Source organism: Monodon monoceros, unplaced genomic scaffold (assembly GCF_005190385.1).
Source record: "Monodon monoceros isolate NGI ecotype Baffin Bay Population unplaced genomic scaffold, NGI_Narwhal_1 Super_Scaffold_3, whole genome shotgun sequence".
Lineage (NCBI taxonomy): Eukaryota > Metazoa > Chordata > Mammalia > Artiodactyla > Monodontidae > Monodon > Monodon monoceros.
The window spans coordinates 32,384,855-32,405,913 of NW_021703780.1; the positions used below are offsets into that span (position 1 = coordinate 32,384,855).

Here is a 21,059-nt window from a genome sequence, read left to right on the forward strand (position 1 = left end):
ACGTGTGTCCCCTGCATCGGCAGGCGGACCCTCAACTACTGCGCCACCAGGGAAGCCCAAAGGAGGAGACTTTTAAGGATTTCCACCTAGTAAGACCTCTTGGAGTTTTCTTATTCCTATCTTTCTCAAGCCCTTTTTAAAAAAATATTTATTTATTTATTTAGGCTGTGCTGGGTCTTAGATGTGGCACGCAGGATCTTTGTTGTGGCATGTGGGATCTTTAGCTGCAGCATGCATGCGGGATCTAGTTCCCTAACCAGGGATCAAACCCGGGTACCCTGCATTGGGAGCTTGGAGTCTTACCCACTGGACCACCAGGGAAGTCCCTCTCAAGCCTTTAAGTTCTTCAATCTTCCCTTTAATTTTTATCCTTCCTATAGAACTCCTTTATGCTGGTTAACCAAGCAGACTGGTTTCTGATGCTTAAAACCAAAGAATCCTGACTATAAAACTCCCAGATATTTGGTTACATTTGAAAACGCAAGATACAGAAGAGAATAGGGTGTTAAGAGAGTGGTTCCCAGTTGTTTTGTTGTTTTTGTTTCTTGGCTATAGGTGTACTTGTATATAACAGTTTTGGAAGGATGTACAAGAAAGAGTTGATGGGGGTTATTTTGGGGAAATGGGCGTGGGGCCTGGAATGGGAGGAAGACTTACAGTTGTGCTTTGCCTTTGTTTATCACTTACGTATTAGTTTAAGAAAGCGCTCTCTGGGTAATTAGGTTCTTGTGATTTGCCTGTTTTAGAAACCACTTGACTATACTTTTTTTTTAAAGACTCCTTTCAGGACCAACATTCTGTGGTTCTTTGAATTGACTCCAGGATCCCTTTCCTAACATATCCCACAATAAGTTATTTCAGTATTGTCTGCATTTGGGGATTATTTGGAATCCATGCCTTCTCGGTAAGGCAAAACCACCACACCCCACACACCCAAAAGGGGGCTCAATTTGCAATTTCCCATCTGCCCCAAACCTCTTTCTTGGATTATGACCCTTCTTGCAGTTGACTTCGTTTTGCTTCAAGTTTTCCTTGTTGCTTCCTCAGAGAGTGACGTGGGTTACCAGCAGGCAAGTGGGAAGAGCAGCCAGATGAGCCTGGAGTCAGGGAAGACAACATGGACAACAGCTTTTGATCCTGATGCAAAACGAGCAAAGGGAGCAAAAGTGAGAAGGAAGAGGAGAGAACAGCTGGAGGGCAGCAGCCTTCTGAGAGTCGAGGGTAGACACAGGAGAGCTAGGGTAGGAAGGAGACAGTGTGCAGTAGGTAAGAATAAATGCAAAACGGAAAAAACCCAAACCTCTTCTCAATTATTTCTGGGATAATGGAACATTAGCTTTTCCTACCTGCCACACTTCTTCAGTAAGACTTCACTTTACACCCTAAGAAGTAGCGGGTCGGGACAAGTCTTCCTAGTTTATCTGCAAGGACGCTGAGGCTCAGAGTAACTTGCACAGAGGTGTCTGATGATGGGTTAGGTGAAGTCCTGGGACCTGTTTCCAGATTCTGCTGCCAAAGGCACCTTCTGCGCCCGCCCGCCTCCCACCCCCCATTGTACTGCTTTCCCTGACCTTCACAGACACGATTTTTCCCTAAGGATCTCACCTTTGAAAGTGTTTTCAAAGGCCAGGCTCCAGCACATGCCTAAATGGAATATAGATGAGGGACTCATACAGGCCTTTTACCTGCAGCGGTGTACATACAGGCTGTTTACATTACAGAATCCACTTTACACTGCAAATGTGCTTCTACAATTCGTGTGTCCGCTGAACCAGTTTTCTCCACGTAGTTAACACTATAAAATTCCTCTATCTTCATTCCTGCGAAAAGTGTCATACTTTTTTTTTCTCAAACATACCTCAGGAAATTTCACTAAGAACCATGGAAATAAGCGGGGCACGGGAATATAGGTCACAGCTCTCTACCAACTGGCAATCTGGAAGAATTTTAGCCCCAGTTTCTTCTCTCTTGAAATGTAGTTAGTTATGTGCTTGTTTCCTCTCTAGACTGAGCTGAGAGGAGAAATCATACCTGAATGATCTGTAGACTCCTAGTGTCTAGCACAACGCCTGTAAACTGCTCAATAGTTTAGTGCTTAATGCCAGACACCCAGGAATCCTCCGGCTCAGAGCACAAAGGCTGAAGAAGAGCCAGAGCCCAGATCCAGGGCTCAGCCCTCCTGAGGACAGCAGAGCTCGAGTCCTGCCTGAGCAATGCTGTTCCAGTGCCCCCAGACACTGGAGTTTCTTTCTTTTCCCATTCCTTCCCCCCCAGTAAAACCCTGGCTACTCTCTCCACACCAGGCAGTGCTAGGGCCCCTCTCCTGGGACATGGCCTCCTGTACACAGGCCTGAGGGCTTTAACCATCCTAGGAGAAGGTGCCTGGTCTTTCCTCTGGGCGTGCCTCTGCGGAACACACAGACTCCGATCCGAGCAGCCAGATTATCCTTCTAACTCTTTATTCATGGGGCACACCCATTGCAAATGGCCTGAAGAGGGGCAAGACACCTGAAGAGGTGCGTCATGTTGGACACACATTTGTCCTTAGCAAGGAGAGAAGCTTGACAGCAGGACACCACTGTGAAAGTCATTAAGGGATCCATCCACTGATGTAATTATTCTAGCCATAATTATTCTAACTTCTGTTAGTTATATGAGGACAACTTCCACTTTATGTATTGTTTACTGAAGAATCTTGATATCCTGACTGCTACTACCTATTGGTGGTGGTGGAGAGCAATTAAACCATAAAGTAGGGAGCCTAAAAAATAAATAAATAAATAAAAATTAAAATAAAATAAAATAAAGTAGGGAGTCTAAGTATAAATTCTAGGCCCCGAAGGAAAATTTAAGGAGTCTTATACCCTTACCCCAGGAAGTTACCCCTCTGTTAGTTTCCCTAACAATTTGGGTAGAGTCACACTTGTGAGGGCAGGAACTCAAATGGGCTCAGTGGGGCTGATTTTACAGATAAGGTTACAATTTGGTCAAACGTGTGAATCCAAAGAGAAACATGTTAATTCTGGAACAAGTTTTATGTAAAATAGTTTTTTATTTTTTTCATTTCTTACCTATCCCTTAGCCTTCTCGTTCCTGCAGAAACAAAAGAAATGTAACGATTAAAGAAAAATTCCTGCAGATTGAGGCACATTTATCTAACTTTTAAATGACCTCATTTTTCCTTCCTCAGTTAAGGGCCCATGTGAGGGGAGCAGGGAGGGAGGGCGGAGATGTTCATGACTAAACTTTCTCCTTGACCAATTTTGTTTAACTTGTAATTTAGAAAGGCTGATCAGTTAAAATCCTACCCCCCTCACTGGCAGGGGTATTCTTTGGTAATGGTATTTAATGACAGAACTCCCACTGGACATTTACTTACCCTTTTCTTCTGGGAAAAGCAGCCATTCCTCTTTGCAAAATCAAGACAATCACAGTTGCACATTTTCCCAAATCTTTGGCTGTATTGCAATGGTTGTTTCATTTTGTAATCTCCAACTAAACATTTCCTAACCATGGATTAACAATATAGTTACTGACTGGTTTCTTTTAACAGTATTTATCCAACATAACAAAATAAACTGCAATTTGTTATACTTTTTTTTTACAAAACATTTTATAAATATTTTTACAAAATGTATACAAAGCAATTTCAAGTGAGACATACTATACAAATGAAGGTATTTAAGCAAATAAAGCCCACACCACACTGACAGTGAGTGACGCGTCCTCTTTAAGTCAAGTCAGTCTGTAAGGCCTCCCTAATCTAACAAAGTCTGCTAAATTCTTCAGCGCTAAAATAGTTCTTTTTCGTAATTGCCAGTTTAAAATTTGCTTTATCTTTAGGCAGTACTTAAGGACACAGAAAATCAAATGCTTAATAACAAATTCACACTTTTCCACAACAGAAAAAAAAAAAAGAAAAGAAAATGATTTTTGTTACTGAGTATGAGTAGCTCTAAAACTTAACTTTGACTAATGAATCTGAACAACTGAATGTTGGCCATCCGAGGCTGAGATCTCACCCTCCACCAGAGGGGCCTCGACATGCGAGTTATGACCTAATCACAGGAGTAAAATACATTTCATAATCGTCATTTGTCATTATCTAGAATCTTTCCTCCATAAAAAGTAAACTTACATACAAGGACACAAAAATTTACAAGTTTCATTTTGGTAAATCAGGCTCTTCGTTTTCTAGACAAGTGTCAAGGCTTAAAAAACCCTTTAAGATGGTATATCGAAAAGCTGGGACTGGGGTAGCAGGGCAGGGTAGGGAAGAAAGAGAGGTGACAAACGTACATGGAGCTTATCTTGTCTCTTAAGCATTCCACTGATTCAGTAATTAGTGTAACTCATTAGTAGCCTCCGTGAAGGCTTCTAGGTATAAATTTCCACAATGAGAAGAATTTGATCAGGAGGGACCATCTTTAAGTCTTGCTAGGAATTAGGGGAGCATGAGCCCTAAGAGAAGAGCCTATGAAATCATGGGGTTCAGGGCAGGGTGTTACCCCAGGGCTACCCAAACAGAAAGTTCCGACTGGCAATACCAACTTATCTTTCTAATATGTTACAATACAGGAAGAAGGGGAAATCTGCAACTTGGACATTGGCACAAATAAGGAAAACATGGTCACCGTAAAATGGCCCAGATTTTCCAATTTCTATTGGCTCAGGGGTGGGAGTGGGGAGAAGGTATTTTGCTTTTGTGAAGACTGGCTGTCTCACAGGGTTTCTTTGTTTGGGGGACTAAGGAGCAGGGAGAGTCTAGGTCTTCTGTTACTGTGTTTTCTAGTAATCAGAAGCCTTCCTTTCCATTGCAGGCCAACCTGGAAGAGAAATGCCCAACATGATGACAGTGGGGTCATCCCCATTCTGGGGATGGCCAGAAGCGGATCTTGGCAACATGTTAGAGTGAAGACCAGTGGGTGCACCTCTAAAGCCAGAGAGATGGACAGAATAAATGAGAGCCCGTACACATAACAGGGAGGGTGAGCGTGTACACACTGTCGCCAAAATGACCTCTGGATCTGAACAGCCCAGACACACACACGCACACATGTATGTAAGAGGGTACATACAAAATACCATATGTAGCTTTCCCAATGCTAGGAGATACTGATGGTTACAATGACGCTGAGAATGAAAGTGTCAACAGAAACGGGATGACCTGGGGCAGGTATACAAGAAAGGAAACTGGGGAAAGCTCCCTGAAAAGAAATATAAATAAATAAAGCAATAAATCACGTTCACGAACATGAACGTGGGCCAAACACAAACTATGGCAGGGAATGTCCTTTGGCTCTCAAGTGGGAATCCCGGGTCTCAGATCTTTCCTCTCAGTGGTGGGCTGGCTGGTTACCTTTGGTTTGTCTGTGTTTTGGTAATGATTGCTGCCAGGGGTGACTACTGTTCTCAGACAACAAGAAGCAGAAACAAGGCCAAAGTCCCCTTAACGTTTAAACTGAAAAATTACAACATAGTTTTCAAATGAAAATACTTTTGACGCTTGCCTATTTGTTGTGGGAGGGGTGCAAAGAGAGGTTAAATGCAACAAAACCCAGCAACCAACAAAAACATACATTGTATGCTGCCTAGATCCAATTATAGAACGCAAAACCCTTGTTTTTTCTCAATAGTTAACATATATATGCTTTTACATATATACATATTGTAATCCTCATGGCTCTATCCCGGCCTCCCCTGTACACTGTGCCACTTAACTGGTTTCCATTTTCTTTTATTTCGCCTGGTGAGATTATCTCAAGTCGTGCTGTCGCAACTCAAAACAAAGTATTCCCTAGATGAAACTCAACGCGGATATGCTGAAGAGGTGAGGTTTTGCTCCGGGAGCATCAGAAAAGCACTTGAACGATGAACAGGAAGCCCTGCTTGTGCGCTACAGGTGCTCATGCCAGGGCCATGGGTCCTGGCAGAGCAGCCAGGACTAACTGCTCAGAGGCGGCCAAGGGGAGAGCCATGTGGTCTCCCGGCCCATGACACCCCAAGACCCCCCCCAAAGCCAAAATTTGGAGATGCAGTGGGATTTCTTTAAAAAGTATCTTCTATCAGTCCTGTTTGATTTCCTTTAATAAGTCTGTTCTTTTCAAATGACTTATGATTGTCAGAATTCTACCCAGGGCCTAGTGTGCTGTGACCTCATTGAGTTACAGTGTTTAAAAAAAATAAAACAGATAAACAAAAACAAACGAAAAAATGACCATAAGCACTTTCACAACACTTGAAATGTGTGGGGCCCATCAGACTGCTTTCTAACAAGGATCAGTTTTACTGAAGGATCTCCCTGTAACCACGACGAGTATTGCTCTTAAACAAAGAATGGGATTGAGATTAGAAAGAATAAGCTGTGATGAAAGATCAAGCAGGCTGGAGACAGGAGACCATTTCCATTGCTTTTGCCAGGAAAGAATGTAACTTGTCCGGGGCAGGGTCTCGGGGGCAGGTGGGGGAGGACTGTGGCTATTAACACTCTAGGATACTATTTACAGCTGCTTCTAAAATGGAGTCAGTTTCTACAATGCCTTCACTGTGGTCCGGGATGAACTTTTCCAGGCAGTTTTCCTGCGAAGCCATTGGAGAAAAGTTGGGGAAATCTAACTCAACAGAGCCGCTAACCGTGGGGTCACTCTGGGGCTGCCGCCCCGCCTTTTTGAGTTCCAAGATGTTCTTAAACGTTGTTTCTAAACTCTTAGTGAGCTGGAGATCAGGCTGGGGCTCGGCTGACCCTTTCACGATGTCTGTGTGTAAAACTTCATTCTTTGGAGAATTCCGCAGAGTCTTGTCCTGGAAGGAGCTATTACACGTCATCTCCAGGTGCGAATCTACTAGGAGGCTTGAGAGTTTGCTCTCAGGACCGTGATCTGGTCTGGACGAGTTCTTCCGGTGCCCTTCAGGGCCGGGAGAGCACTCACTGCCTTTCACGGAGTCTTTCCGGCTGGTTTTCTCTTCAGACGCACTCCGGTACTGAACTGAGCCCATTTTGTCAAATTTCAGTGCTCTGCCGAGGCATTCGGTTTTTTTAGCAATGTTTCCTTCTGCGGAGACCACGATGTGATTAGGCACTAGATGAAACTGGTCATGATTCGTTGGTTCTGCCACGCCTGCTTTGGCTCTGTCTCTGCTCTGGGCCTTGGCTGTCAGATGCACAGAACTGGTTGTTTTACTGCCATGCTGGTCACTCCTGCCAAACTGTGTCTCATGAGCAGCTTTATCAAGTTTGAAGGAACAACAGAAATCAGCCTGAAAGCCCTCTGGAAATGGGAACAAAAAGAACATTAATGAAAGAATGAGACAGGACTAGACAGTGGCCCCTCAGTGGGTCAGGTGCAAACCCACCCCACCCTACCCCACCACACCGAGTCAGCTGTTCATGGCCAGGAACGTGCAGAAGCACAGTACTTGAGGGGCGTCCTTGAAAAGGAATTGAGGCTGCGGGGCTGCAGCTTCCAGAGGCGCTTAAACCTCTTTGAGAAAGGAGCTGCTGGATGACAAATGGGAAAACCCAATGGGCAAAAGGCTCCACTTTGTCTTGGTCTCTCACTGTAGTTTTTGATCAGTTTCTTATTAATGACTGCTTTGAAACAGTCTGAAAACAGAAATCAGATGCTAGTATCAGCCTCGTGTCTTCCTTGGAGCAGAAGGCCCTGAACGGAGGCTCTGGCGGGGGGCTGGGGAGGACACAACTACTTGTCTGTGGGTGATGGCACTTCAGTCCCTCTAAACACGTGGCAGGGGACCTGGCATAACTAGTGGCACTTTGCCAGGAACACAAAACGAACGATCAACATGCACCTTAAATGGTATCTGCTTGGAAGGACGGTGGGGTATGGGGGAACCGGGCCTGAGGGTGAGTGCTGACCTGTGCCAGGCTTGAAGAGCCAAGGATGGCGAGAGAAGTGTTAGTGAGGATTTAGGGGGTGGGGGGTACGGAGGGAGGGAAGCAGGTTGCTGTTATGCAAGGGCAAAGAAAGTGTTCACTCTGGAAGTAATGAAAGTGAAATAGAGCTTTGATGATACTATAAAGCCACAAACGTGAATTTGTTCACTAAATCTCAAAATATGAGATCTAAGGGATACAGCCTTGAAATCAAAAAAGGTGATTCCACCCAACAAACACTGTGCAGGTACAATACAGAGGAGAATGGAGCATGCCCCTGCCCGCGTGACACCAGGCCTGAGAGGCTGTGACAAAAGAGGAGGGTTTATCCCCAAAGCCCAATTCACCCAGTGGCAATAGGGGATTTCAGGTTCTAAGAAAAAGGGGCAGAAATATATCTCACATTATTCTCTTGTTTTTTGGAAGGATTTGAGGATTCTCCTAGGTATACAGCAATTCTTTAGGACTCTCCCTTTACACTGAGTATAAGGATCATGTATTCTCTTTGAAAATTTCTTAAGCCACATCAAACACAAGGCTGAACCTTAATATTTAAGTATCAGAAAAGATGTTAGAAAAATATAAGTAAAGCCAGAGGAAAATAATATTCCAATAGGAGGGGAATGGATTAGCCAAATTATCGAATTAGTATATTAAAAATTTATTAAATATTATTTTGAAGACTATAGCAACAGGATAAAAACTTCTGATGTGTTAAATGGAAGAAAATTAGAATAACAAAATCATATCTAGCACATGACATATGATTATAACTATAAGTGATGTATGCAAATGGGAACCATAACTGGAAGAAAACTTGGAGAAATAATAACATTCCTTTTCTAGGTTGGTAAAAGTATGGGTAAAAATTGATATTCCATAAATTGTTATGTTATTCGGTTTAAAAAATTTTAGACGCTAGAAAGAAGTATAGAGAATTCATTTTTAAAAGGCAGAATGTGGGTTGAATCTAGCACAGATGCAAATGGCAGGAAGCTGATGGGGTGCGGGAAGGGTACCAACAAGGAGCACTACAATCTACTAGAGCCCGTGGGCAGGGACCATGTTTCACTGATTCCCCCCCCAACAATGCATTGCACATAGTGAGAAAACTCAATCATTTGCTGAGGTTTAGTTGCTTCTGGGAAGGCTTCTGACTTACTTTAGTTCTCAAAAACTAGGGAAAGATTGATAAGTTTGAGTTTACAATGGGGAAGAAGAATCACTTAACTGAATGTAAAGTTCCAGTTTGGATTTTGCAGAACAACCTTTTCAGAGTATTCATATCCTGCTCTCAACTCTGGATTTTTTTCTCCCCAGAATTCAGGATCTACCTTCAGGTTTCAAACTCCAAGGTCACTTCAGACAGTCTCCGCAAAGCCATAGTCCCTGAACCCTGGCGGTAGCTCTCCTCTGCTTTTACTCTGGCATTTCTTACCGGGGTCTACAAGTGCCAGACGCTTGTCCCGGGACAGAGAAGCTCTTTCCTCTTGGTTGAACATTCTGTCGATCATCACCATCTCAGCGGAGGGATTGATCCGCTGAAAATGAGAGAGCCTAGTCATTTCAGATGCCCTTTAACAAGTGCAAACAGCTCGCTGTGTTTTGGGGACAAAGGAAGCAATCAGAAAGGAGAATATGTTTATCCTTGACATACTTTTTTGAATCGTGTTTTTTGGGGAAAGGTAATTTACCACATTGGTACAAACTTCAGAAGGTACTAAAGGGGATGTGGAAAGTCAGCCTTCCTTCTTCGCCTCCCCTGTGCACTGCCTTCCTCACCCACCAGGGGCCCTCCCTGCAGGAACCCTCGTGCCAAGCAGTTTAATAAACTCTTCCAGAGATAGTTTATGCACACACACAAATTTACGTTCTTCGTTCTTTATTTTTGCACACAAATGGCAGCAACTATACACACTGTTCTGTACTTTTCTTATTTCCTCCTCTGCTTAATATGTGGGAAATCTTTTCATTAGGATAACCTTTTACTTTGTATTCTGCTATGCTATAATTGTGTTGTGTTTTGTTTTTGGCCGTGCTGCATGGCTTGCGGGATCTTAGTTCCCCAACCAGGGACTGAACCCGTGTCCTCAGCAGTGAAAGCACAAGAGTCCTAACCATTGGACCTCCAGGGAATTCCCTATAATTATGTTTTGTATTAAGGCTTTCCTTAGAATTATTTTTTGCTGTACAGAATCAAATCTTAAATTATATTTCTGGGTCTTATTTAACATAAAAATTCACGGCAGATATAATTTGTGCAAGTAATTAGTCCATTTGTCCAAGTCTGTCCAAATGGTCCTTTTCTCACAAATGATAGAGTTAGTCTCTTTGATATCTCAGAGTTTTGTTTCAGAAATGACTGTCAATATAAGAACAACTATTTCAGACTTTGGTGGCACAGTTTTAATATACATAAGTATAGGCATATCTCATTTCATTGCGCTTTGCAGGTATTGCATTTTTTTTTTACAAATTGAAGGTTGTAGCAACCCTGCATCGAGGAAGTCTATTGGCACCACTTTTCCAACAACATTTGCTCACTTCATGTCTCTGTGTCACGTTTTGGTAATTCTCCCAATATTTCAAACCCTCCACCAGCAAAAAGACTACAACTCACTGGAAGCTCAGATGATGGTTAGCATTTTTTAGCAATAAAGTATTTTTAAATTAAGGTATGCACATTGTTGTTTTAGACACAACGCTACTGCACACTTAATAGACTGCAGTGTAAACATAACTTTTATTTGCACCAGAAAACGAAAAAGTTCATGTGAATTGATTTATTGCGATATTCACTTTACTGAGTGGTCTAGAACTGAACCCACCATGTTTCTGAGGTATGCCTGTAAATATATACGCTTTAGTTAAACACAAACACACACACATACATATTTATACTATATTGCATACGTGTATAATATAGTTCAGCTAATCTCTCAAGGTACATTTTCAAAGCTGATCTCAAATTAAAAGCCACTGGTAAGAGACCAATTTATTAAAGTCTGTATGATTTTAGAACTGCTTCTAAAATCTCAGATAGGTTTGGTCTTTCCATCATTTTCTGAGATACCTTACTCCTTTCTCTAATTATCTGGTGTTTTAAAATTAATTTTAGGGGAGTTCCTCAGCGGTCCAGTGGTTAGGACTCAGCGCTTTCACTGCTGTGGGCTGGGGTTCAATCCCTGGTCGGGGAACTAAGATCCTGCAAGCCATGCAGTGCGGCCAAAGGAAAAAAAAAACAACAACTAATTTTCGTTTCTATTTTGGGCGCTGAAAATGCTCTGGAATTAACGAGTGGTGATGCTTGCACAGCCTTGTGAATATACTAAAATCCATCAGGCTGTACGTTTTAAAATTAAGCGTGATTTTTTTGGGGGGGAAATTATTATTGTAATATATGACAAAAGATTCATATTTATTTATTTTTTATTTTACATTTATTGGAGTATAATTGCTTGTTGTGTTAGTTTCTGCTGTGCTATGAAGTGAATCAGCTATATGCGTACATATATCCCCAGAGCCCCTCCCTCTTGAGCCTCCCTCCCACCCTCCCTATCCCACCCCTCTAGGTGGTCACAAAGCATCAAGCTGATCTCCCTGTTAAGCATGATTTTTATGACATGCTAGTGATCTCTCAATTGAAAACAAGACAAAACTAACTTTTTTTTTTTTTTTGGCTGCACCACGTGTCTTGCAGGATCTTAGTTCCCAGACCGGGGTGAAAACCCAAGCCCCAGGCAGTGAGAGAGCACAGAGTCCTAACCACTGGACAGCCAGGGAATTCCCAAGACAAAACTAATTTTAACACCTGTCACCACCTCATCTTCTCAGATATTACTCTGAACAATATTCAGCAGGAGTGTTGCCGGTCCTCTCCCACGTCTTCTGGTTGGTGAGAGGCAGTGGACAGCATCGGAGTGCGGATGGGGGTCAGGTGGTCCTGGTCTGTATTCTAGCTCTGCTAATTACACTGCAAACTTACTGGCTGTATGATGTTGGGCAAATTACGTAACCAAAGCCCTAGTTCCTCATTTGGAACCAGGAAAACGATAGCACTGACTCAGTGTGATCAACCATGGAAAGCATAGCAAATGTAGCTGCTGTTAGTAGAAGATGCAGTCAAAGGTAAGTTTTTCTACAATTTTAAGTATCTGTGCCTTTTAAACTATGTTGGGAAAATGTAATTTCTTGAAGTTTTTCTCCCTGAATTAGTAGCTGTGACCTGTGGAGTTTAAGAAACAAACATGCTTGGTAGTGGAACTTTACCATGGCATCTTCCAGGAGCAGGCATCTGTACTTGTTAAGCATAGCTTGGGTCCTTTTTAGGAGCTGAGTGGCAACTGTTTCAAATTCATTGTCAACTTTAAAAAGAGAGAGAGAGAGAGGAAAAAAAGTAAGAGAGTGCAAATCACCCACTAGGTCCTTTTTTCCTTAGGACTGAAATGAATTATTCCTCCATTTTCTCTTCTTAGTTTAGTTCCCCCTTGGTTAAACATCATCCTTCTGCACTCCTGTCCCTCACTGTTCACTGGAATGTGATCACAGAAACTCATTTTAATACTAGCTTATTTTCACTCTAATTAGGAAACTAAAAACATAATGCCTTTAATTAAGATCATTTATAGAAGAAAACCACGTTAACACAGACCAGCAGCAAATATCAATGAACAGAGAATGATCTACTAGTTTAGGTGAGCTAAGCCTCCACTTCCTTCCAACAGCATGAAAAACTGAAACCGCTGAGACAATGAAGTCCTACTGTCCGGGCTGGGCAGACCAGTTTCACATAACGACACCAACTCGTCCGTGGCATCTCGCAGGTCATGGTCCTGTGGCTCTGTCCTTTGTCTGTCTGTCTCCAAAGGTCTCACATTTTCCACTTCACTCTTCTCAGAACCTCCACATCCCTGTTTAATGCTGGACGTGGACGCTCTTCCCTGGTCCTCCCAGGGAAGCTCACAGTGGATTGACTGCTGCACTCCCCTCAGAGACCCTGCTCTGGACTCACTTTGGAACCTCAAAGAATGCTTTTTGGGAGCTACAGGATCTATCTAATTCATAAAAGTGATAGTAGCAGCTCAGGGTATGTATGCATTCTATCTAAACGCAAGGACTGTGCTTGAATCACCGTGCACAGCACCTCGTCCAGGGCCGTCCTGTCTGCAGCCAGAGTCCACACAGTGCTCTGGATTCACTGCCCTCAAATGTGTCCATAAAATATTCGGACATTTGGGTATCCCTCCAAAGAATGCTGAGAAAAATAAGTCACAACCCTAAACGTGGACTGGGAAATCAAGTAAATTGGGAAGAAGGTAGGTCTGCAATGAAAAACAGTAACCTGGCTACCATCTGGGGCTGACGAGGCTCTGGTTCTCCTGTGGGGTGAGTCCCCAGGAGGGCGTCCCTAGGAGGGTGTCTGGTGTCAAGGTGGCACTCTGGGGGTCCAGCCTGCTTACCTTTCTTCAGGTCTTCCTCCGTGGGCATGGAGCCCTGGCACACGTGGTAGGAGAGCAGCCTTTGCACTGCGTCACTGAGCGAGTGGAACTGACTTTTATCAGGTGTCACCGTGTGGGTTTGGTCCCTCTGTAACTGCTGGAGAATGCTGTTAAAGAGAAATTACCAATGGCAGTGTTGAGTCATGTGAAGAAATCTGATCACGATGGTTATTTGCATGCAAAGACAGTGAGAGACACAGGAATGTTATTATCCATAGTAGAGCAGGTCTTTTTTCCCCTCAGTTTTTTTGTTTTTTTTTTTGCAGTACGTGGGCCTCTCACTGTTGTGGCCTCTCCCGTTGCGGAGCACAGGCTCCGGACGCGCAGGCTCAGCGGCCATGGCTCACGGGCCCAGCCGCTCCGCGCCATGTGGGATCTTCCCGGACCGGGGCACGAACCCGTGTCCCCTGCATCGGCAGGAGGACTCTCAACCGCTGCGCCACCAGGGAAGCCCTCCCCTCAGTTTTATACTTCATACATCATGGTGGGTTTAGAGTTTAGTCTAACCATCAACACAGGGGACTCAAACTACGACCCTGGCCTCAAAAGCATGGTGTTCCCCCCAGCCATTCAAGTGTGGGCGCTCACACAGACCTTGGCAATGCCTGACCATTGGCCAGCTAAGCTTATGGTAATATTTCTGTTCTGAACATAGAAGTTTATTTTTTTTATTTTTTGGACTAATAAACATCATTGATAGAACTTATTATAGACAGATAACCAAACAAAGTCTGTGTCTCAAAACCAGTGTTAAATCAATCTCAGCGTTGAGAGGAAGCAAAGGGGAGTCTAAAATCACAGGAAGTGCAGACATCCCCTAGGATCCCTGTCCTTCTGGATCCACGCTCCCTTCAGGGTCTTCATCATCATCCATGTTCTCCGCCATTGCACAAGCTTGCATGATATTGTCTTCTGATACAGAACAAATCATCCAAGGTTCACTGGGATTTCAGGAGAAATCAGATAGCTTGGCAGCGTGACCACCATGAATAAACAACAACTCTGCTGGCCCATCTTCTGCATCTTCCAGGGATTGTTCCTCTCCAATTTTACTTAAATCCCAGACATTCAGCCTGTGATCAGTACCACTGCAAGCCAAAATGGTCTCATTGTGAGGCGACCACTGAACCTGGAATATTTCATCCTTATGTGATTCAAAGGAATGCAACTTAAGTTTCGGATTTCTCAGATCCCACAAGGCAACAGTCTTGTCAGCTGATCCTGTGGCAAGAAGGAACTCACTATAAGGACTGAAAGAAAGGCAGTTCACTTCAGCAGTGTGAGTACCGACTGCGTGGCTTGGTTGGACATAGGACTTTATTAAACCTTGCTTCTCCTCAGAGACCCTCAGGCCAATCAAAGGGTGGTTGCTAAAAAGACAAAGAACTATTCTCCTTAAGAACAAAAGGGTGAACAGTAGGCTCAAACTACATTTGAGATATATATATAGATATAGATATAGATAGGTAGATATATCTCCTAACAGAAATAAACTATAGGGAAAGATTTCCAAAGTATACTTTTAAAAAATATGTAGTATCATAACCTGACTGTTGTTGTACATTTGTTGAAGGTTAGGAACCTAGAAAAATGTTCAAAATGGGTCATTTCAGAAGGTAACTCACAAAGCTCCTTTAGTTAGCTGTTTTGCAGCAGGCCTCTTTTGTCCTCCCGAATGACTATCCACCTAAAGACAAAACACACCTCTTATTATTCCCTTTTGTAGAATAAGCAAAATACAGTTATACATAAAGGTCACTATGTTTCCAATATTTTCAAATCCTTATCAAGAGCAGGCTCTAAGCATGCAGCATTTGCTATAATTTGCCAGTGTTGAAAAATGAAACAAAGAAATCCACAGACCCATGTAGCGAAGTTGCACTGTGTCAAGATTATAGAAAGCTGTACTATCAGCCCCTTGGCAGGACTTGGCTGTACCCTAAAGCCTGAATTCCCAACTCCCTCTACAAAGCTTCATTCTATTTTTGAAGAAATATATTTTAAGTAACAACTCCATAAACATCTGAAAATTCAGTAGACGGTCCTTAATTCATCCTCTCAGTGGTAAATAAGGGAGCAAACACGTCTGAGCTCCTGTCCCATACAGTCCAGGTGTGTGACCTAGCAGAGGGCATTTCTTGGATCACGGTAAGGAACAAATACGCCTTACATCAGAACCTGAGAACTGAACCAGATCCTTCACTGAGTATTCCAGGCAGGCCCAGACTACCACAGATTTCATTAAGCTATTATAAGTTTGATGGAGAAGAGACTAAGGCCTTAGAAAACTGAAAACAAAAGGTTTTTTTCTTCTTTTTCAGACAAGCATGGGTTAAAAGATCATAGGGACTGACTACTTCACACGCTCCTGCAGGAAAAAAAAAATCTCTAGTATAACTAAGAGGAACAGATTCACTTTTGATAGGATAATAATCATGATCATTCAACAATAAACTGCATTTTTTGAGTGCCTACGATGTGTTGGCTGCTGGTATACTATTAATTCATGAGGAAACGAAAGAAGTGTAAACATGTGAGAAATAGAACAGACACACTCGTCCTATAAACATTAACATCACAAGGCACGGCTCTCGGGGAAGGTCTTCAGTGAGCACTTTTGTGGGCACCAGGGTGACAAGGCCGACTGTGCAGATGACGCCAGACAGCCACTAGCGAACAGAAGGTGGTGCGACCACATTTTCTGTCAATCATGCTGAACATTGAGAAGAAGCTGTGCAAACTGTTTTCTACCTGCACAACTGGCTGGCCAGGAGATGATCCAACGACTTTTTCCTGCTGTGGTTGTGGGGTTCCTAAGGACACCGGTATAGCTTTGCTTCCAGAATCCTGTCCTATTAGAATGAACACATGAGACAACGTTCAACAGAAACAGTAAATCAGGCCCATTGTGCAACCCCTAGAGTCCAATGTACACAGATTACTGAACATTCTGAAAGGGATTTGTTTATCATGGGTGCTGGCTGTGAGGAAGGAGAGCAGGAAGTACATTTATCTACCAAAGCTCTAAAGACAGAGGTAAGGATTATTAAAGCTTATTTAGGTAATAAACAGAAATAAACACATAAATAAATGGTAATAAATAAAAGCTGTCAATGCTACAGTTTCAAATTATCTAAGGTCTAAGGAATAGGCCTCAAAGCAGTGATCTGTCAGTATTACAGAACCCCCAAATACTCACAACTTAAGAAAGGGAGGCCCAAATAGAGGACTGGCTAGGAGTGTTCATGCCGTCATCTTTTCTAGTACTTATTGAGCAGTGCGGGTGTTCAAAGCTTTAGAAGAAATGGAAGACATGGCCCACCATATTTTTTGTTTTTGACTGGGGTGGGGGAGTGTGGGGGGGAGATTCTAAATATACAAATACAGGATAGTTACGAAGTCGCATGTGCCATATAATACTAGGTTTCATTGTTTCTAAGCAGCACATTTTTTTCACATCATTTAATGTGTTGTAATTTAAATAGAAGTGCTTTTCTTTTCCTCATTAGTATATAAGATACTACAGATGCAACATGGTACATTATTTGGGTGGAAAGGATACGGAAAGAAGGAAGGATCAGAGTGGAGGTGAGGCTGAGTGGAAGAGATGCAGGATGAGGGATGCGTGAAGAGTGTCCCCTGGTGCTGGGAGGACTGGGACAGACTAAGAAGAGCGCACAACAGGGGCTCCTGACCTGGCAGTGCTGTGCTCAAGAGGCCTGGGATGGGCGCTTGTCTCAGGCCATCTGCAGTCTTGGAAGCAGAAATGGGGGAAGTCTGATTCAAACTTTTTTTTTGAGCCTGTGAAAAAACATTGCCAAGATGGAAAAATTAATATCATGATAAAAGCTTTAACAGATCACTTAAAGTGCCAACCAAGTCTGTTAATGAGTCTCCCGCATCACCTTCGGTTTAGCTTACAAAAGTTTGAAAACATTATTCGCCCATCACATTGGGAGAAGTGCAAAGAGTACCCTTTAAAGTCTACAAGCCTGCTGAATTTTCTTGACGCCCTTCAGGAGGGATGACTGATCCCAGCTGAGCTGATTGATAGCCGCTGCTTTCTCACTCCTGGAACTCCTGTGTTCATGGTGCTCAGATGCAAAGCTGAGCCTGAAACAAGTCTCTACCCCCAACAGTTTCTATCCTCAGTAATGCAATGTCACGCCTGCAAGGATTATGACCCTGAGTATCAGTTCCTACGTGGGGTCTGCAGGGATGCTGAGCACCCGGTCAGGGCCCAAGCACCAACCCCAAATCTACTGTCAACATTCGCTGTCCACTGTGTGGATGACCTAAAGGAAATCTCACCTCTGCCGTCTGGGATGTCTCTAGTTCACGTCATGATAACTAACCTCAGGTGCCATGTAATTGGGAAATGTAAATTCAACTGAATATTAGTCTGAGCAAAATATTATTAGAAAAATTAATCTAATGTTTAAACTGTTGTGTGCTTCCTTTCTATAAATAAGGAAGATGAACTGGATGATGTTTAAGGACTAACAAATTCCTTTTAGCTCTAAAAAAATCTGTTATCTCTGTAATGCATTTAAAGTAAGATGATAAAGGGTTTCTAAACTACTCCCAAATTTTAATCCTTTATGTTGTTACTACTTCACGGTGCAGTAAGTTCTCAGTTTTTCCTCCAGTTTTATATTTTGTATACCAGCAGATGACTTAGAGTTTACTTTAACCACATCTCCTGTGACCTTGGCCTAAGCACAATGTTCCCATCAACCATTCACATGCGGCCGCTCACACAGACCTTGGCAATACCTGGCCATTGGCCAACTAAACTCATGTTAATATTTCTGTTCTGAACAATGAATTATTCTAAACAATTAATTATCTATTTGGTCCTTTTTTCTAATACAGAAATGGAGATGGATTTGACATCAACCAAGAAAGACTGGAGGAGGTCAGTACAAAGTTGGAAACAGTCACTTTGTTCATCCTTCCATTAGCAGGGAAGGTCGGACCTGCATCTCTTAGTGAGAACACCATGGGGGAAAATCTCCCGGTCTTCACAGCATTTGCCCTAGAAGATAACTCCACACTTTCCTACTGTAGGGAAGCTCTTCACAAGAAGGACACCCGTGTTGTGAGGAGGCCTGGCGTGAACAGTGAGCACAGGCCTTCCTCACAAGTATTTCCAAGGGACGAACACTAGGGGCCACCTTGACCTAGTGGTTAGCATTCCGGGCTTTCACTGCCATGGCCCGGGTTCAATCCTTGGTCGGGGAACTGAGATCCCGCAAGCCGCTCGGTGCAGCCAAAAAGTAAATAAATAGGGCTTCCCTGGTGGCGCAGTGGTTGAGAGTCCGCCTGCTGATGCAGGGGACACGGGTTCGTGCCCCCGTCCGGGAAGATCCCACATGCCGCGGAGCGGCTGGGCCCGTGAGCCATGGCCGCTGAGCCTGCGCGTCCGGAGCCTGTGCTCCACAACGGGAGAGGCCACAACAGTGAGAGGCCCGCGCACCGCAAAAAAAAAAAAAAAAAAAAAAAAGTAAATAAATAAAAACAAAACTAAGGGCCACCTTGAAGAAAAAAACAAACAGGTAAAAGTTGGAAAAACGTGGTCTAACAGGGCAAGGCTATATTCTAGATGGGACTCTGAAATAACGAGATCAACAGATGAATAGATGAACCAGAATGAATATGTTCAAATGACCAAAATCCTCATAGCAGTGTTGCCAGGACACAACATTTTTGGAATTTCTTTCAATATGCCTAGTTCACATGAAACAGAAGAGTATCATCCTAATTGCTTAAGAGCCCTCAAGTTTTTTTTTTTTTAATAAATAAATGTCATTACCTAGCCTGATCTCCCACCTTATTTATCAGATATCACCTTGAATGATCCCTAGCTATTGAACAGACAGATAAAACGAAATCCATGCATACAGAAGTAGTAAAACTATAAGAACAGCAAGGAAGAAATCACCATAAAAGTCAGGAGAGGGGCTAGGTTAGGAAGGTACATGGAAGGGGGTACGTTCTGGGGTACCGATAATCTATTTCTTGAGTGGTTACATGCATGGGTATTTGCTTTATAATTATTTGTTAACTGTACATTTATGTTTTCTGTATTTTTCTATGTGTTTTTTCATAATACAGAAGAGTAAAGAGAAAAAAAAATACTCTGAACAATCTAATCTAATGTCAAAGCTTGAAAAACTGCTATCATTTAAGGGTATAAAGTACTGTTGTGTCTGAAAACAAGGTTACTAACTGTAGGGACACCTCTTGTTTGAGCAGGTTTTTTTGTTTTTTTTTGGCTGCAAGGTGGTCTTTCTCTAGTTGCAGCGAGCGGGGGGCTACTCTTTGTTGCGGTGCGCGGGCTTCTCATTGTGGTGGCTTCTCTTATTGCGAAGCACGGGCTCTAGGCGCGTGGGCTTCAGTAGCTGTGGCACGTGGGCTCAGTAGTTATGGCTCGTGGGCTCTAGAGTGCAGGCTCAGTAGTTGTGGTGCACACGCTTAGTTGCTCCGAGGCACGTGGGATCTTCCCGGACCAGGGCTTGAACCCGTGTCCCCTGCATTGGCAGGAGGATTCTTAAGCACTGCGCCACCAGGGAAGTCCTGAGCAGGTTTTGGTGTAAGTGTTTTACGGTCCCCTTGCCCACACCCACGTGGGGGTTGAACACTGGCATCAGCGCATTTTCATCTTTCAGCTACTGCCAGTACCCCTCACTGTGTCCCTCCCCTTGGGACTGGAATGATCTCCCCACCTCTTATGCTATGAGGGTAACACAGGTTGGGCAGGGCGGGTAGGGCCAGGATGGTGGTAGAATTGTAATCCACTGGGAACTTGGTTTGGTGTCCCCACTGGAATCTCCTCCATTCACTAGGTCTGTATGTTTGGAAAGCTCTGCTGCCCGAGGGATCTGCTCTGTTCCCAGGTGTTCGCTGGTCACTGGTCACTCCCAGTCCCCTGATTTCAGAGCAGGACTTTTGTGTGTCTGGTTCACTGCTGTATCCCCAGCACCAGAAGAGGGCCTGACACCATAGTGAGCACACAGTAAATCATTGTTAAATGAAAATAAGTGAGTGAATTCCACTGCGGCATTAAGTCATAGGGGTCTGTACTTCCTCCTAGTCCAATGCCCCTGCCCAGGAGCCAGCAACTTTCTCTCATTCCCCCCAAATTTAGGTTGCCCCCGAACTGACAATTTTTCCAGAAAGGAAATATATCATTCAGGTTTTTTTTTTCTGAACTCTTAGAGAAGACATTTTTAAAATTTTATTTATTTATTGCGCCAGGTCTTAGTTGAGGCAGGCAGCCTCCTTAGTTGCGGCATTGGAACTCTTGGTTGCGGCATGCATGTGGGATCTAGTTCCCTGAACAGGGATCGAACCTGGGCCCCCTGCTTTGGGAGCATGGAGTCCTATCCACTGCGCCACCAGGGAAGTCCCTCTTAGAGAAGACTTGCTCTTGAAATATATTTTCTTCACAAATAGAGAAGCTATTTAAGGATATTTTGTGGAGAACTTGGCTCCAAGAACTCTGCTCATATCAATGTACAATTTTAACTCTTTAGACCCTGTATTATCTTGATACCACGTGAACATACAGAAATCCACCAATGAATCAGAATACTCAGTATATCCCTATCCCCCTCTGTGGTACACTTTGTAAGAAGCCAACGACAAACTAGCAAGATGATATT

The 21,059-nt window shown here is 43.4% G+C and overlaps 1 protein-coding gene across 2 annotated transcripts in view; it reads right to left on the reverse strand.

The window, feature by feature from the left end:
- Positions 1-3,439: 3,439 nt before the first annotated feature.
- Positions 3,440-21,059, reverse strand: part of BICRAL (BRD4 interacting chromatin remodeling complex associated protein like) — an 82,845-nt gene continuing 65,225 nt past the window's right edge. For both annotated transcript variants that reach the window (XM_029243823.1, XM_029243824.1), the window contains exons 6-12: positions 17,088-17,193; positions 16,144-16,244; positions 15,018-15,079; positions 13,354-13,499; positions 12,164-12,258; positions 9,333-9,435; positions 3,440-7,268 (exon numbers count right to left, since the gene is read on the reverse strand). In XM_029243823.1, the coding sequence (XP_029099656.1) occupies positions 6,481-7,268; positions 9,333-9,435; positions 12,164-12,258; positions 13,354-13,499; positions 15,018-15,079; positions 16,144-16,244; positions 17,088-17,193 (1,401 nt within the window). In that variant the 3' untranslated portion in view covers positions 3,440-6,480. The remainder of the gene's footprint in view (positions 7,269-9,332; positions 9,436-12,163; positions 12,259-13,353; positions 13,500-15,017; positions 15,080-16,143; positions 16,245-17,087; positions 17,194-21,059) is intronic.